General features: G+C 44.1%; 1 protein-coding gene across 1 annotated transcript in view; it reads right to left on the minus strand.

Moving 5' to 3' along the window:
* Positions 1-19,454, minus strand: part of LOC144494663 (uncharacterized) — a 112,888-nt gene that overhangs the window by 16,603 nt on the left and 76,831 nt on the right. Inside the window, exon 16 of the mRNA XM_078213866.1 lies at positions 11,762-11,810. Coding sequence (XP_078069992.1) covers positions 11,762-11,810 — 49 coding nt within the window. The remainder of the gene's footprint in view (positions 1-11,761; positions 11,811-19,454) is intronic.

The following is a 19,454-nucleotide window of genomic DNA, read 5'->3' on the forward strand; positions in this document are numbered from 1 at the left end:
GATGTCGGGCATGCGCCCAAAGCTATCACGCACACACACGATATTAAGGTTGGCAAGCACATGCAGTAGACTGTTGCGCACCTGATGACAACTAATCAGCAACTTGATGCATTTAAGAGGACCATTGACTCCAATCTTACATTGCCCATGTGATTGCTTAGGCAACACGGGCAGGTGTTGGCCATCCTGCTTTTTCACTTTTCTCATCCAAGGGCAGGATGAAGGGAAGCAGAATCTTTATATCTTCACCAGAGTTGCAAACAAGGAACAAAACATAATATGGCTGCCAAAATCTAGCAGAACCACTGATGAAATGCATGTCACCCATGAAACCCCACTGCAGCACATTATGGCTCCTCTTCTCAATGTAAAGAAGTGCATTCATTAGTCCATCCTCTACCTGCAACACCATTCTAGCATCATAACCCACTCCCCCGGGGAGCCAGCTTGAGGTGCCAGTCAGATTGGATCTCCTCATCCTTTTATACACACAAGATGAGCAGCAATATCTTCCAACCTTGCCAGGCACTTGGATATGTGACATTTGGCATTAATGCATCTCACACCCATGAGCACCAGTACTGATGACCACCCTCCAAGACACCTATGCTCATTTCCATGCATAGTCAATACTCACCGTTGCAGAGCGCAGAAGATCATTGAACCGTTTCCAGTGCCCACCAACATTGGCTTCCCACCTGCTGTGCCACTGATGCTGAGGCCATCACTGTGCCAAACTGTCTACTCATTGACAGCTCTGTTAGGCTCTTCCCCAACTCCTGGCATGTGTCAGGGAGTTGGCTAGGCTTGTTTTATAATTAGTCAGGTTTACTTATTAGTGTCACAAGTAGTCTTACATTAACACTATGAAGTTACTGTGAAAGTCCCCTAGTCGCCACACTCCGACACCTGTTCGGGTACACTGAGGGAGAATTTAGCATGGTCACTGCTAAACCAGCACGTCTTTCGGACTGTGGGAGGAAACCGGAGCACCCAGAGGAAACCCATGCAGACATGGAGAGAGCGTGCAAACTGCACACAGACAGTGACCCAGGCCGGGAATCGAACCCGGGTCCCTGGCACTGTGAGGCAGCAGTGCTAACCACTGTGCCACCGTTGTCCTACTCCAGATCACCATTCAACCTGGCACCTGCCAGGCTCCTGCCTCCCCTGGTAGTGCTGCACCAATGTCTGTCCACATTTCATATTGGCCAGCACTTAATTGACCAGTCAGCGTGAAATCACATGATTCCAACATCTGTGGGCGGAAGCGGACAATGCGACCACTTCTGAGGCAACTGGTCATGTGCGCCCAATGAGAATGAAATTCATTCCCCTGTGTTTGCTGTTTGTAGTGAAATTATAAATGAATGCATGAAGACCACATTTACTACTTCACCATAAGTACAGCAGGAAATCTTTCTCCCAAATATTTATGTGCCTGTTATATGCATGATAAGGGGATCAGGGATTTTTGGGAAAAGGCAGGAGAATGGGGTGAGAAAAGTATCAGCCATGTTTGAATGGCGGAGCAGACTCAATGGGCCAAGTGCCCTAATTCTGCTCCTATGTCTTATGGTCTTTTATAGTATGCGGTTTTGAAGATGAGGCAATATTGATACAGCACTGAATGTATAACCAAAGATATTTTTATTAGATCTGCCCCACTGTACCGTTACTGTCACTTGAATATGATGTGGCAGCACAATGTTTCCATTACTTGATTCCATGGTACCCCCTCCCCCCACCCCATTTATTTAAAGAACAGTTAGAGAGGAGGTTGGCAGTTTGCTCTCGAGATTCTCAGTGGATATGTTGCTGTTCGTCTCCTTTGTGGTTTCTGCTTATGAGACAAGGAGAAAAGTTATCTTTAGCTTCCTGCACCCTATGAGACTATTTCCTCCTGGCTGCCCTCAGTGTTTAAAAATACATTAAATAATCAGGAATAATTGCTCAGCAGACCTGAAAATCACAATACACCATTAAATTGGTTTCTTTTCTCATTTGTCCCCACCGCTCTGAAAAACAGTGACTCATGCTAGGTTACAATTCTATTTGTGCTGGCAGCTATTCTCTAGTACCTTGTAAGGTTGCCAACTCTAGCTGGACATTTTCTGGGAGCACTCAGCACAGTGATGTCGCAGAAAGCCAGTAGTGTGGCATGAGCAGGTTCTAAGGGAGCACAAGAAAGGAAAACAAACCGAGGCCTCTATCGAACCCATTGAAGAAGTCCATTTCATACCAGCAAAAACCAAATTGTCACCAACTTGCACAGTATTTTTATTCTTTTAAAAATCAGCTAGCTCTAAATTCATCTCCATAACTTTCAACCTATCTCTTGCTAGTTTTTAAAACTCATTTATGGGATATGGGCATTGCTAACTAGGCCAGAATTTTTGCCCATCCCTAATTGCCCTTAAGGTGGTCGTAGTGAAATGCCTTTTTGAAGCGCTGCAGTCGATGAGGGGTAGGTACTCGCACAGTGGTGTTAGGAAGGGAGTTCCAGGTTATTGACCCAGTGATCCAAGCCAGAATGATGAGTGACTTGGAGGGGAGTTTCCAGATGGTGATGTTCCCATGGTGATGCTGCCCTTGTCCTTCTAGAGGGTAGCGGTCTTAGGTTTGGAAGGTGCTGCCTAAGGAGCCTTGGTGAGTTCCTGCGGGGCACCTTGTTGATTTGAACACAAAGGACCAGTAAAAGAACAGCCTTTACAAACCTCAGCATCTTGCATTACAAATTCCTGGAGAAAGATTCCTATTGTGAGCATCCCTGTTTGTACATAGTGGGAAATATATCCCTTTTATACAGAGCAGACTTGTGAACTCAACGTTGTCCAATCACAAGCCCTGACAAAGGGTCAGACTCGAAACATTGGCTCTATTCTCTCTCCACAGATGCTGTCAGACCTGCTGAGATTTTCCAGTACTTTCTGTTTTTGGCCCATTCACTGCAGCTTTGAATAAACTAGCAATAAAGCAGGATTTCAGTGAACTGCCCTGAAATTCATCTTGTCCGAAAGTGGAAACTTGAAAAACAAGTAAATGCTTCCAATTCCTGCCTGGATTAAAATCCCATGAGGATCGATATTTTCCTCCCTCAGAAATAAAATCCCACTAGGATCAGTTGCTGTCCTGAAGTTAAAGAGGGAAATCCTGTTCTACTGGCGCTGCAGATTTACATCAATTCCTCAGAGATAGACAATCATTGAAACCATTGAAGATGCCTCGTAATGCTGTCTATCTGTGGCGAATCGATATAAATCTGCAGTGCCAGTAGGACAAACTTCTTCCCCAAACTCCCATTAAAATCAGACACTCTTTTCCAGTTACAGTGAGTAGATTTGGGCAAAAAAAACTGACTTTTGAATTTGGCAAATCAGATTAACAATACACTCTCACCCAACAATCTCAATTAAAAGTGGCTATTACAACACAATGCAATGTAACTCCTTAAAAAACAGCACATCGTTTTTTTTTGGCTGTTAAAATGTGAAATTGAAAATGTGAACATCTATTCAATACCCACAGCGAGTTAATAGTACCTGAACTACAAGTTACATCATACTTCAATAGGTATGTAATCATATATAGGGGGCTGTACTCTCAGTGGGCTGCATTGCTCGAGTAGTGCAGCACGCTGGGGCCATTTCACGGGCTTCCGGCTGGATGTCACAGCCTCCACGAATATCCCAGCGTCATCAAATCCATGCCAGAAATCGGCGCGGAGCTTATTAGCATATGGAAATTGGCATTTCCATGTCATTGGCAGGTCCGGGACTGAAGTCTCCGGGCCCACTAGCATCCCCCATCCCCCCACAACCCCCGTGCGGGGGTGGTTCACTCCAGAGGGGTTTACTACTGCTCCCCACGAATGGCAAACAGGTGGCCAACCCCACTGAAGGGATCAGAGGCCGTTGAGGCCACCCCAGGAGTTGGGGGTAAGGGGGAGTACCACTTCCCAGGAGAAAACAGGTAAAACAGGTTCGGGGCTGACTAGGGGGGAGCACATCTGAGAGGCCAGGGATGGGGGGTTGTGGGGCTAGCCAGCGATTGGGAGGCCGGCAATGCGGGGCCAGTGTGCATGCGCCAATCACCATGCTGACAACTTAGCGCATGCGCAATGGCCCGCTCAGCACTATGCTGCCAGCCTCTTGGGTGGGAATAGGGCCCGCCCATTGATTTTCAGTGTGAATTTTGCTAGGGCAATCTGCAGTGCTCAGAGTGTGGAAGATTCATCCTGAAAACCACGCTAAAAAACTAATGGGATATATTCCCATTTTGCCGCAAATTGGGGACTTAGAATGTTTTTGTGAGAATCCTGGCCATAATGTTCAAATATCAGGATCACTAAGTATTTTGGGGGGCCAAATCTGGGCAGAAGGTATCTATTATTGTCAGTTTTCAGAACTTTTCTTCAGATATAATTCAATTAGTGAAAGACAAAAGCTTCCAAGAGACAAAGTAATTGATGGAATTTGAAGTTAAGATGAATGTGGCAACAGGGCTCTAAAGTGTAGCTCATCTTGAGTTTTGATGGTCACTCCCAGTACATATGAACAAGGAGCAGAAATAGGTTATTCAGTCCCTCAATTTTGCTCTGCAATTCAATAAAATCATGGCTGATCTGATAATGACCTCAAATCTGCATTCTGCCTCCCCCAGTAACCTATCACCTCCTTGCTCACCAAGAAACTATCTACTCTCTGCCTTAAAATATCCAAAAACTCTGCTTCCACCACCTTTTCAGGAAGAGAATTTCAAAGTCATCTTTAATTATTCATATTACTTGGATACAAGTACAAACAAGTCCAATAAACAATTATGTCGTTCAAAGCACTGATACAGCTCATCAGAGCAACAACATGCAATACCACAGAATGATGGGATGAGCATTGTACATCCAGTTCACAAAATGACTGAAATCACAAGAGGTGGGGCAAAATATAGTGGGAGGGTCTTTGCTAATTGCTCAAGTACAGATCAGAGAAGTTATAAGTAGAGGTCCATGTGAAGATAATGTTTTAGCACATATACAAGCATCATATAGCAAAATTCTGTAAAGTGAGAGAGAAGAAAATAACCGGAATTGTAGCTTCACAGGGAGAGCAACAGGGAGCAATTTTAACTGGGCCTTATTGGCACCAAGGAGCTAATAATGACCTCAAAATGGGGCGGGTAGGTCTTCACCCCCATTAACACTGTCACTATGGCTGTACGATAGTGGAAGCACCTGCTGGTTTTAAGTGGTGTGTCCTAATATTCCACTCAGGATCTTAAATATAGTTAATTTTTTAATAAGCGCTTTCTGTATCTGAAGATCCACTAGTGGTGTAGGATTTTGGAGAATTTCACCCCAAAAGTCTAAATAGTTGGTACACATGAGGATCTGTATTTCTGCGCTTCAAATCATAAGATAATGAAAAAGGAATTAGATTGTTTAAATGATGATCACTATTACAGGCTGGTTTGGAGGATCACCTTATAATGTACAGTGTGCACTTAATTTTATAAGTATGAGGTATCTGAACAATAGGCAGCTATGTATGAGTCTTTAGCAATATATCACTGTAAAAAATATTAGCATCCAACCCAATTCATCCAGATAATTTCTCCTATTTTCTATTCGTCTTATAAAAGAGAACCTTGTAATCCTATAATTGCTTTAAAATAATGGCGGAAGGGAAATATTATTTGGCTAGTAGACTTAAGTTTTAAATATTTAATAATTTAAATTGACTTTAAAATTCCCACATACGGTACCATTGATGAGTATCAAGTTTCTAAGACTAATTTTGCTGAGGCCATCAAATGATGGGTTCTAGAAAGTGAACGAAAGGGGAGAAAAGCAAACAAAATAAGAGACAAACATTAAGAACAAAGAGCAAAATAAAGAGGAAAAGTGAAGTGCTGCATGTTAAGCATCTCCCTCCTCACTAATGGAAATTACATGATGTAATTATCAACAACCCTGCTTTTCCAACCCCAAGGGAAATTGCATGATTGAGCACAATTTAGCAACAACTAGTGAGAATTTGTCATTCTGGTAAACATACAAATTGCTTGCATAATAATCCCAGCGATGTTTTTTCCTCCTGACTCTTGATGCATTAAACTTGGAGATTGCTGGTGCATTCAGGAAACTCTGACTCTGGTCTAATCAGTTTTATCTATTAATCAGCTCATTCAACTGGCATTGAAATAAACATTGATAGTACGATAATGGTTATTGAAACCTTTTACTATAATATTAAGGTAAATTACGAAATTAACTAATTTTATTTTTATTATCAGACTTTTTCTAACACAATATTCCATTACAAGCGAACCATTTTTTTTCTTTTTTCAGGTTAGATGTTTTCTCTATTCTCCTGACTCTCTGTTCCCACTGCCCATTTTGGAGGTGGGATAATTTCCACTCGCTGAAACACAATCGTAAGATCTGCTTTTCCAGTATGAATGAAATGCAGATTCTGAAAATTGATTCCAGATACAATGTGGCCAATTTCTAATTTGCAAAAATCACAGCCAAAGCAAAATGTGTTGCTGTTTGCAACCAAACATGGATGATATTTAAAAACTGTGACCTCCCCTTGATCCCAGAACCTCTGTTTGGGATTAGGGTGCATTCAAAGAGTCTGCATGTCATTCATTTTTCATACTAAAAAAATAATTCATGGGATGTGGATGTCGTTGGCTAGGCCAGCATTTATTGCCCATCTCCAATTTGTTTGGAGATGGTGGTGGCTCGGAGGTGGTCGTGTTCCCATGTAGCTGCTGCACTTGACCTTCTAAATGAAAGTGGTCATGGGTTTGGAAGGTGCTGTCTAAGGATCTTTGGTGAATTTCTGCAGGGCATCATGTAGATAGTACACACTGCTGCTACTGACCGTCGGTGGTGGAGGGAGTGGATATGGTGTCAATCAATGGACTGCTTTGTCCTGGATGGTATCAAGCTTCTTGAGTATTGTTGGAGCTGCACCCATCCAGTCAAGTGGAAGTATTCCATCACACTCCTGATTTGTGCTTTGCAGATGATGGATAGGCTTGCGGAGTCAGGAGGCGAGTTACTCGTCGCAGTATTCCTAGCCTCTGACTTGCTCTTTTAGCCACTGTGTTATGTGGCAAGTACAGTTGAGTTTCTAATCAATGGTAACTCCAATGATGTTGACAGTGGAGGATACAGTGATGGTAACACCATTGAATGTCAAGGGGTGGTGATTAGATTGTCTCTTATTGGTGATGGTCATTGCCTGGCATTTATGTGGCACGAATGTTATTTGCCACTTGTCAGCCTGAGCCTGGATATTGTCCAGATTTTGTTGCATTTGAACATGGACTGCTTCAGCATCTGAGGAGTCGCAAATAGCGCAATAATCGGTAAACATTCCCACTTCTGACCTTATGACGGAAGGTCATTGATGAAATAGCTGAAGATGGCCTAGGACACTACCCCTACGAGCTGTCCCAGGAGCCTGAGGTGATCCTCAAAGACCCGGGGATGTCCAAGGTCTGCGAGATGTACCTGTTGTGCACGCTCCCCTGGGGGGCATGAACACATGTGCATGATGTTCAGCAGGTGGTCACAGACTATCTGCACTTTCAGGGAGTGGAACCACTTTCTATTTATAATGGGCATTCCCTGGTTCCATGTGGCCCCGCAGGGTGATGTGCATGCCATTTATAGCCCCCTGCACATGGGGCATCCCAATGATGGTGGCGTAGTCTGCAGCTGGTCATCCTGTTGAGCCTGGCCCATGTCAAAGTGGATGTAGTTGTCTGCCCAGGCGTACAGGACATCTGTGAACTCACAGATGCACTTATGTGCCCACGACTGGGAGATGCCACAGAAGCCCAAGCTCAAGCCCTGGAAGGACTCAGATGCACAAAAGTGGAGGGCCACCATTACCTTCATGGCCACTGGGAGCGGGTGTTCTCCTGCCTCATGAGATGCCAGGTCCACTGTCTCCCTGCTGAGATGCAGTTTGTGGCGGTACATGGCGTCCAGCAGCACATCGAAGAACAATGCGAGTCCTGATGAGGCAGGGTTTCCATCTCCGCCGTCCTCTGCCCCCCCAATTTGAGCCAATGGGCGGCCAGGTCCTGGCCCGATCAGTGGCCCCCTGACCCCCTGCTGCAGCCTCAAGCCTGGGTTGGCCTTGTTCATCAATTGCCACGGCGGCAATAAGTATGGCTGCCAGCTCTGCTGACCGAAATCCAAAATCCATTTTTGCTCTGGGGGTGTGGCTAAGGAGAGAGAGAAAGACAGTTCATAAGGTTTCCCACTCTCCCAGCAACCCGCGTCCCCATGAGTCTGGATGCTGCCAACCCGACACCATATGCCACCTCAAAGGGCTGCCGAACATTGCCATATCATCGTCACGGTGGCCACGCGCAGTGCCCATGCCCCCTCATAGTCACCAATGGCCTCGCACATGGTTGTACCATCCCTTCACATGATGCAACATGATGCATTTTTCATACCGAGTGCAGTTGCGTGGTCTCCGGTGTGCATTGTGAGTCTGCCCCTCTAGATGGCCAGCTCCCCAGGTACAGACCCCCAACAAGACAGGCCATTGGCGGCAGCGTATTGCAGACTGGGCCCTGTACCCATGTAGGGAATAAGGGGGGGTCGCCATTGGGAACCGTTGAAGTATAGACCCGCATACATCCATCTGTCCGTCTGGTGTTCTGTCTTCCAGGAATGGCATGCAGTTCAGGCCGACGATGGAGAAACACCCTAGTGACTTTCATATGACAGGTGGCCATTGTAGGGAGCACTACAGAGTTCATGCACTGTGAGGGGCCATGTTAAAAACTGCCAAGCTCCCTTGATTGGGGTGATTGCTGCCAGACCTGGTGCTTGTTACTGTTAGTGGGGCCTGGGATGGAATGTCTGCAATAAACCACTGAGTCTGTCCAGCGGACAGATGACAGGGTAACCAGTGCAACATTAGTGGGTTGGGACTCGACCTCAAATGCAACCCCTAGGGAATCATTCAGTGGCCGGGGGAATGTGTGCAACATGAGCCCCAAGCCAGTGGAAACCTCCTACCTGTGGGCCCCCAGACATGCCGATTCTTCCCAATCCCCAGCACCCATGCAGCCCCCCCCCCCCCCGACATCTCATCCCGCACCATGGCAGCAGCTGACCCCCCTCTGCATCCCGAGGGTTGATGCTCAGCAGTACTCACCTCCTAGCTCTCCTTTGCTACTGCTACACCTAAGCCACACTTTTGAAGACCTGCACTAATTTGCGCTGGAATGACATCACGCCAGAGAGGCGAGAAGCCTCCGGGATGGGGAATGATTGCATGCCAAGCTCGCTACTGATTTTGAAATTCAGTCAGTCAATCTCATGCTAGCTAATAAGGTTCGCTCACTTTTTGGATGTGATGCAATTCGCGTCACTTGAAAAGGGAGCCAGGAAGATCGCAAACCATCTGGCACCGGGCATGAATCAGATTTTTAGCTTCACACGCTATCTTCCCAGCTCACCGCCACTTGCACGATGATGTGGTAAAATTTTACCCGTGGTCTCTAATTGTCCAACATGTGCTATCCATAGACAAGTTCGCAAGAAACCCTTGATGAACTATCTCAGCCATTGGAGAACCTTGGAATGGATTTGTTCATCATCAAGGGTAAATCACTCACATTGTTATTGACTATTATTCCCAACAGCTTTAGATCAAGCAACTACATGGCCCCTCCTTGATAGTAGCTATAGCTGTACATAAGGAGATTTTCGCCGCACATACCATTTCAGAGATGGTGATTTTGGACAATGGCCTGCAATTCGCTAATAACTGCTTCAAACATTTCATTGAATCATATGATTTTGCACATGTTACCAGCGCACCTAGATACACATCAGCCAATGGAGAGCTCCATATGGTCAAGGCCCTGTTAAAGAAAACCAATAACATACACCTGGCCTTGCTTAGTTACTGATCCACACCTTTACACAACACTCTGACTCCTTTGGAGCTCCTGATGGGTAGGAGGTTTTGTACTCGGCTCCCAAGTCTCCCATATATTCTTCAACCAGGTATCACAGAAACCAACTCACTATTGTGCAAATCAGACTGTCACCTTCGACTGCTACCATAAAGTGCAGGAACTACCAGCATTCCATCCGGGGGAATCTGTTGGTATCAAGGGTCACAATTGACCTGGCTGAGATTTGAGTCCTTTGGTTCATCCTTGCTCTTACTAGTCAACAGTGACCAGAATGTCCTCAGATACAACAGATCAGCATTGGTGTCTACCAGCAAGCAACCTTTTGAGGCCTGGATTGATTGCCCAGATGAAAGGGAAACTGCCCCCCACCATTTCAGTGGGCTGTTAACATCCTCCTTTGCAGTGTGCCTGTGTTTCCACTTCTCTGAAAGAATCAAGGATGTATCAGGTAGCCTAGTTAAGCCTCTACAACACTTTTCCCTTTGACTTAGAGGATCTGAAGGTGATTTTCTCAAAAGGATGTAGAAGTAGGATAGGAATGTAAGTGGTTCATGGGTAAAATAAAAGGTGTAAAGGGTTAATAACTATGATGCTAATTGCTAAGTACATTATCATCTGACATCACATATCAGTAAGAAGTTTAACAACACCAGGTTAAAGTCCAACAGGTTTATTTGGTAGCAAAAGCCACACAAGCTTTCGAAGCTCTAAGCCCCTTCTTCAGGTGAGTGGGAATTCTGTTCACAAACAGAGTTTATAAAGACACAGACTCAATTTACATGAATAATGGTTATAATGGAAGGGGCTTAGAGCTTCGAAAGCTTGTGTGGCTTTTGCTACCAAATAAACCTGTTGGACTTTAACCTGGTGTTGTTAAACTTCTTACTGTGTTTACCCCAGTCCAACGCCGGCATCTCCACATCATCACATATCAGGCCACAGGTAACTGAAGCTTGAATAAAGAATATTCAAATAGAGTTCTGCTGTTTGTCTGTGTAAATTGTCAATAAATGGTCACTAGTTTGCAACAGCATGATTTCTAGCTCTCTTCTATTGAAGACATCCAGATTCCGTTTGGGATGCAAGATTTTGGATAGATAGCTCCCATGACTGACCTTGCCACAAGCTCCCAAAATTCAAATGATTGAGCTGCAAAGCAGGCTTAAACTACATTATTTTAAATGTTAAATTTCCACCCAGTTCTCTTCAATCCAGAGAAAGTTTATTTGCTTCACGGACCGATTCTAATCAGTGCATATGTCAATAAAACTGCTACATCAAATTAAAAGCAGCACAGCAGGCAGTTTATGCATTTGTTAAACAACTCCAGCTGGTATACGTCTCATGTAGCAGGTCCCAGATCATTCTTCTTGTAGCTGTCAGTAAGCGGATACACCTGCATGCACTGATTAGAATCAAGCCCCCTGTAATGGGCCTATCTCCAAACTTCTGCAATGGTTTCCTCTCAAGATTCTGTCGTTTCAGAATTACTTCAAACTGAATATACCCCAAAGCAAATTGTCTAGATAGAGAACTCATTTCTAAAATTGGCCTAATTGACAGGCAATCATCAAAAGGGGCAATATCTGTTTAATCACTCTTTTCAGAAAAGGAATTTCAGAACTTAAAATTAATAGCTTTTACAATGAAAGGTTGAGTGCGTTACAATTACTTATAATGAGATAATTGGCTTACAGTGGTGATTAAAGTAGAAGGTGAATTCAATAGACATTTATAAATTTTTATTCTTAAGTTGAGAGATCAACAAGCGATTAATATAAATGTAATGAAAAACACTAACCTATTACTGACTTCATTGATTCCAAATTCCGAGAAAATCTCTTTCATTACTGAAGTAAAAAAGAAGCAATATTAAAATTTTTTTTTTACAAATTAATTCTTTATAAAAATAAAATAGGCTGGGGTGGACTAAAGCAAGAATGATTGTAAGTGTATTATGAGGTTTAATTCGTTGTATAGGGGAGGCGACATGAATGCGTAAATTACCTTAAAGAAGCATCATACTAACACGAAACAGTGGGCAGGATTTTATGGCCTCACTCGAACGAGACAAGAAATTCTCGCCCGAGGTCAACGGACATTTCCGTTGCCCGCCCATCACCCACTCCAAATCCATGGCAGGTGAGGCAGTAGAATTCCGCGATTAACTCTGTTTCTCTCTTCACAGATGCTGCCAGACCTGCTGAATCTTTCCAGCATTTTCTGTTTTATTAAGTGTAATTTATAACAGTGTTTACACAGTGTTGCAAGTGTCAAGTACATTCCACTTGGCGACACTCCAAACATATTATTTTCCCTGTCTGAGCGTTCATTTTGGAACTTCAACATCAATGTCTGTTGCTTACTTGTTGAGCCTGCAGGAAAATTATTGATATGTGATTTACTATACCACTAGAACACAGTAATAATGCTGCCAGCTTACAAGACAGAGGATTATACTGAAGAATAAAGAATTGTACAGTGAGTAAGGTTCTCTGCTTCCAGCAAATATTTGGAAGATTTCATAGAATAATTATACGACAGAAGGATGCCAGATGGCCCAGTATGTCCTTGCTAGGTCTCTGAGAGCTCCTCAGTTAGTCTCAACCACCTACCATTTCCACATAGCCCTTAAAATATTTTCTCTTCATATAATTATGGGAACATAGGACTTAGGAGCAGGTGTAAGCTATTTGAGAAGATCACGGCTGATCTGATTGTGATTTCAATTCCACTTTCTTATCTGCATCCCATAAACCTTGATTCCTTCGTCTCTGCCTATCAGAAATCTATCTAACTCAGCCTTGAATAAATAAGACCCAACCTCCACGCTTTCCTGCAAAAGAGAATTCCATAGACTAATGACCCTCAGAAAAACAAATTATCTTCATCTCTATCTTAAAGACACCCTTTAATTTTAAACTGTGTCCCCTAGTTCTAATCTCCCTCACAAGAGGAATCGTCCTCCCGGTTTCCACACTATCAAGTCTCCTCAGGATTTTATATGCTTCAATAAGATCACCTCTCATTCTTCTAAACTCCGATATATATTGGCCCAACCCATTCAACCTCTCTACACAAGATGAACTCTTCACCCCAGCAATGAGTCACATGAATCTTCTCTGAACTGCTTCAAACACAATTCTCTTACTTTACAAAAAAGGAGACCAAAACAGTACATAGTACTCCAAAAGTAGTCTCACCAAGGACCTGTACAGTGCAGTTAAAACATCCCCACTTTTATATTTATTCCCTATGCAATAAACACCAAATTTTGTTTGCCTTTCTTAATAATTTGCTGTACCTACATTATATTTTTTGCTTCATGTGCCAGGACACCCAGATGCCTCCGTACCTCAGACTTTTCTTAGCATTTAAATAGTATACTGCCTTTTTATTCTTCCTGCAAAATGGACAAGTTCACATTTCCTACATTTAACTCCATCTGCCAAATTTTTGCCCATTCGTCCTTTTGTGGACTTTTTGCTTCTTCTTGAAAACTTATTCTCATATTCACCTTGGTTTCATCAGCAAATTTAGTTACTGTTTGTTCAGTTCCTTCAACCAAGTCATTGATGTGAGGAGGGATTGAGTTGGTTAGGATTACATTTGCTGCAGTTTAGAAGAATCAGGGGGACCTCATAGAAACATATAAAATTCTAACAGGACTAGACAGAGTAGGTGCAGGAAGGCTGTTCCCAATGGCAGGGGTGTCCAAAACCAGGGGTCACACTATAAGGATATGGGGTAAAACATTTCAGACTGAAATCAGGGAAAGCTTCTTTACCTAAGAAAGTGGTGAGCCTGTGGAATTCCCTACCACAGAAAGCAGTTGAGAGTAAAACATGGTGACTGGAATTTTCTGGCCTTTCGCGCCCTGCTGCTGATGCAACCGAGAATTTGGTGCTCAGCCAAATCTCTGTTCACTGCAGCGGGACCAGAGAATCCCGCTGGAGTGAATGTCTGGAAAATTCCGGCCTGTGTGTTTTCAATAAGGAGTTAGATGTAACTCTGCAGGCTAAAGGGATCAAAGGACATGGAGGAGAAGAAAGTGGCAACAGGTTACTGAGTTGAATGATGAGCCATGATCATAACGAATGGCAGAGCAGGTTCAAAGGGCCGAAGAGCCTACTCCTGTTCCTAATTTTTGTTTTTATATAGATTGTAAATAGTTGAGGTCTTAGCACTGATCTCCATCGCACTCTACTAGTTACAGCTTGCCAACCTGAGGAAGACCAATTTATCCCTGCTCTGCTTCCTGTTAGCTAATCAGTCTTTCATCCATGCTAATATGTTATTTACTACATCATGAGCCTTTATTTTCCAGAATAGGAGAGATTTTGGAAGAATATAGCCACTTTTCACAGGCCTGAAGACTTGTCAGCTTCAGTTCGAGTAATTTTTCTAATACCTTTTCCCCAGTGATGGTAATTGTTCCTCTCTCTCTTTCACCTATTGAGTCCAAAGATGTGCAGGTTAGGTGAACTGGCTATGCTAAATTGACCCTTATTGTCCAAAGATGTTTAGATTAGGTAGATTAGCCTGGGTAAATGCATGCAATTACAGGGATAGAATAGGGTGTGGTCCTGGGTAAGTTGCTCTTATGGATTTGATTTATTATTGTCACATGTATTAGTATACAGTGAAAAGTATTGTTTCTTGCGTGCTATACAGGCAAAGCATGCTGTTCATAGAGAAGGAAACGAGAGAGGGCAGAATGTAATGAGTGAGTGAGTGGGCGAGGATCTGGCAGATGGAGTATAACGTTAACAAATGCGAGGTTATTCACTTTGGAAGAAATAATAGCAAATTGGATTATTATCTAAATGGAAAGAAATTACAACATGCTGCTGTGCAGAGGGACCTGGGGGTCCTTGTGCATGAGACGCAAAAACCCAGTCTGCAGGTGCAACAGGTGATCAAGAAGGCAAATGGGATGTTGGCCTATATCGCAAGGGGGATAGAATATAAAAAGCAGAGATGTCTTGCTGCATCTGTAACGGGCATTGGTGAGGCCGCAGCTGGAATACTGTGTGCAGTATTGGTCACCTTATTTGCGGAAGGATATATTGGCCTTGGAGGGAGTGCAGAGAAGGTTCACCAGGTTGATACCAGAGATGAGGGGTGTTGATTATGAGGAGACACTGAGCAGATTGGGTTTGTATTCGTTGGAATTTAGAAGGCTGAGGAGGGATCTTATAGAGACCTATAAGATAATGAAGGGGCTGGATAGGGTAGAGGTGGAGAGATTCTTTCCACTTAGAAAGGAAACTAGAACTAGAGGGCACAGCCTCAAAATAAAGGGGGGTCAGTTTAGGACAGAGTTGAGGAGGAACTTCTTCTCTCAGAGGGTGGTGAATCTCTGGAATTCTCTGCCCACTGAAGTGGTGGAGGCTACCTCGTTGAATATGTTTAAATCACGGATAGATGGATTCCTGATCGGTAAGGGAATTAGGGGTCAGGCGGGTAAGTGGAACTGATCCACTTCAGATCAGCCATGATCTTACTGAATGGCGGGGCAGGCTCGAGGGGCTAGATGGCCTACTCCTGCTCCTCTTTCTTATGTTCTAATGTTACAGTCATAGCTAGGACGTAGAGAAAGATCAACTTAATGCAAGGTAAGTCCATTCAAAAGTCTGATGACAGCAGCGAAGAAACTGTTCTTGAGTCGGTTGGTACATGACCTCAGACTTTTGTATTTTTTTCCTGACGGAAGAAGTTGGAAGAGACAATGTCCAGGGTGCGTGGGTCCTTAATTATGCTGGCTGCTTTGCCGAGGCAGCGGGAAGTGTAGACAGAGTCGATGGATGGGAGGCTGGTTTGCGTGATGGATTGGGCTACATTCATGACCTTTCGTAGTTTCTTGGGCAGAGCAGGAGCCATTCCAACCAGAAAGAATGTTTTCTATGGTGCATTTGTAAAAGTTGGTGAGAGTCATAGCTGATATGCCAAATTTCCTTTGTCTTCTGAGAAAGTAGAGGCGTTGGTGGGCTGTCTCTCCATGGGGGGGACCAGGACAGGTTGTTGGTGATCTGGATGCCTGAAAACTTGAAGCTCACGACCCTTTCTACTTCGTCCCCATTAATGTAGACAGGGGCATGTTCTCCTCCAAGCTTCCTGAAGTTGATGACAATTTCCTTCATTTTGTTGACATTGAGGGAGAGATTATTGTCACCACACTAGTTCACCAGATTCTCTATCTCATTCCTGTACTCTGTCTCGTCATTGTTTGAGATCCGTCCCATTACGGTGGTGTCGTCAGCAAACTTGAAAATCAAATTGGAGGGGAATTTGGTCACAGTCATAGGTGTATAAGGAGTATAGTAAGGGGCTGAGAACACAGCCTTGTGGGGCACCGGTGTTGAGGATGATTGTGGAGGAGGTGTTGTTGCCTATCCTTACTGATTGTGGTCTGTTAGTTAGGAAGTTCAGGATCCAGTCGCAGAGGGAGGATCCGAGGCCCAGGCCATGGAGTTTGGAGAGAAGTTGAGGGAATAATGGTGTTGAAGGCTGAGCTGTAGTCAATGAATAGGAGTCTGACATAGGTGTCTTTGTTATCTCGGTGTTCCAGGGTTGAGTGCAGGGCCAGGGAGATGGCGTCTGCTGTGGACCTGTTGCAGCGGTAGGCAAACTGTAGTGGATCCAGGTAGTCCGGGAGGCTGGAATTGATTTGTGCCATGACTAGCCTTTCGGAGCACTTCATGATGATGGATGTCAGAGCCACCGGACGATAGTCATTGAGGCATGCTGTTTGGTTTTTCTTAGGTACTGGGATGATGGTCGTCTTCTTAAAGCAGATAGAGACCTCAGATTGTTGTAAAGAGAGGTTGAAGATGTCTGTGAATTCCCCCACCAGCTAATCCGCGGAGGATGTGAGTGCTCATCTAGGTACCCCATCTGGGCCAGTTGCTTTCTGTGAGTTGACCTTCGAGAAAGCTGCTCTGACATTGGCAATGGTGACCCCAGATACAGGATCAGCCAGGGCTTCCAGGGTGAATGGAGAACCAGTGCAGACCTGATGGGCCAAATGGCTCCTTCTGCACTGTAGGAATTCTATGATTTTCAAGTATCTTTGGAAAGTTTTCCAACTCTTCTACAGTGAAGATGGACACAAAATACCTATTCAACGTTTCTGCCATTTCCTTGTCTTCCATTATTAATTCCCCAGACTCACTGTCTAAAGAACTCACTTGTTTTCGTTACTCTTTTCCTATTTAAATACTTGAAACTCTTACTATCTGTTTTTATATTTATAGCCATCTTTTTCTCATACTCTACTCTCTTTCATTTCTTGTAGGTATTCTTCGCTGGTTGTTGACATATGTCCAATCCTCTGATGTACCACTAATTTTTGCCGATTTGTGCAGTATTTATTTCAATTTAATACTATCCTGAACTTCCTTATTTAACCCAGATTATGCACCCTACTCAAAGACTCTGGGATAAATCTTTGAGCTGAATGTTATGGTTTCCTAAGGAAGAGGTTCAGAAGCATTGGGGGGGGGGCGATCTTACCATTGTGTCCTGCCGCCAATGGGCGGGGCAAGCCTGTAAGATCACGAGCGAGCCGAGAAATCAGGTTCATGCACGATTTCTCACCTCCTGCAATCTGACCGGCACAATTAGCCTCGCGTCCATTTCTGACACAAGACTGAATAAGTTATTTAACTTTAATTTTGAATATATTTAATGTGATTAGCAAGCCCAGGACTCAATTGTCTGGGCTCACTTGCCTCTGTGGCCTCACTGAGTGAGGTCCTCTCCGACGAGAATCATAGTTGTCTCCACCAACGGGGATCAGACATGATGGCGCTGCTGGTAGAACTGGAAGCCATTGAGGCCCTGCCAGGAGGTTGGGGGAAAGGGGTTGTGCCCACTGGGCACCCTGGCACTGTCACCCAGGCACCAGGCAGTGCCCAGCAGGCACCATCAAGAGGATGGGGCGTGAGGGGGGCCTATTGGGGGTGCAGGTTCTGACGGGGGTGAGCAAATCGGTGATGGTGGGGGGGGAAACTGCTGCGCATTCTGCATTTGCAATTGGGAGGGGAGAATTGGTCTGGTGGGGGCGGGGCAGCAATCAGCCGTGGGGCCCTAGTGCCTATTTTAGGCCATGGAGGCCAGCTGAAAGCGGCAGAGGGGGGAGTGGTGGGTCTCTCCACTGCTCAGAACGGACATGCACAAACCCAATTGCACCCTCTGCTGCTCTCAGCCAGCTTTCAGGCGATTCCCTGCAGGCGAGAAACGGATTTCGAGGTTTATTTCTGCTCTAAGTGCATAAGACTTGGATTTGGACTCGCCCAAAAAATGGATCAGAAACTGTCCCATTTTCACACTTGTTCTGGACTTAGAATATTTTTCATAATATCATCCCCGTAGAATCTGAACAGTAACTATTTATTGTACAACGTAACTATGCACAGGAGGCTTCTTCGGTCCAAGCCAGGACCTTTCTCCATTCAGACTACTACTCATGTAGGTTTACATTAACACTGCAATGAAGTTACCAGGGGATTTGCACAGTAACTATATTGCAGTGTTAATGTGAGCCTACTTGTGACACTAATAAATAAACTTTATCTTATGTAACTCTCTTTATATCATCAGATGAGTGTTTCCCCAGTCCCATTTTAAGCTGTCCTGAACACCCGAATACCACACCTCCCCCAAATCTTTATCCAAATATATTCACGTTACCTCTTCTCTCCTCCCCCACAAGTCTGTAACTTCACAAGTTTAAATAATCCGGAGGTTTTACAGCTCTCCCTGATGGTTATTTTGAAGCTTGGAGGATTGGTAGTCTCACTCTGGATCTCTTTATTCTGACTGTTCCTCAGTAGAAGCTGCAGGATTGTGTGTTTTACTTGCTTGAAGTTCAACATTTGATCCTTGTCTTTCTCTGCTTTGTTGTTGCACTTCCCCTATCAATAGTTTCCCTTCCATTGTCGGATTTATACCTTTCTTAATGTTGACTATGTTCCTTATCCTTATTTGTTGATTTGACCAGTTCTTTTTAAACAATTTCATCCACCATTTGTTGCCATTAGAGTGATACTCCATTTAGTCCCTGGTTCTTAAAAAGTTTTGGAAAATGCTGGGTTGTGGTCTCCTGAAACAAGGAAGGTGCTGGATTAACATCTTGCTGTTTCTCTAACTGCAGTAACGCAGATGTGGTAGGAGGATTAGTATATCCTCTAACACAGAAGATGTGAACCTTATCTTACTTTGTTTCTACTTCTGTAACCAATTGGTTATTTGTACCCTGGGCTATGATGGTGGATGGATCAATGTGGATGCACTTATTAAGAGGCCATTATTGGCAGATGAATGCAGGATTGTACCAACATCTCCTATCCCCTGGGTTTTGACTTTGATCCTCTCATACGATTCACTAAGTGATGAAAAGTCATTGTTGCCTCTATATATAAAGCCCAATATCCTGTCAGCTTTTTAACTACTTTCTCAACCTGTCCTGTCTGTCTCCGTCAATGATTTGT

The sequence above is a fragment of the Mustelus asterias genome, chromosome 6, assembly GCF_964213995.1.
Source record: "Mustelus asterias chromosome 6, sMusAst1.hap1.1, whole genome shotgun sequence".
In the NCBI taxonomy this organism is placed as follows: domain Eukaryota; kingdom Metazoa; phylum Chordata; class Chondrichthyes; order Carcharhiniformes; family Triakidae; genus Mustelus; species Mustelus asterias.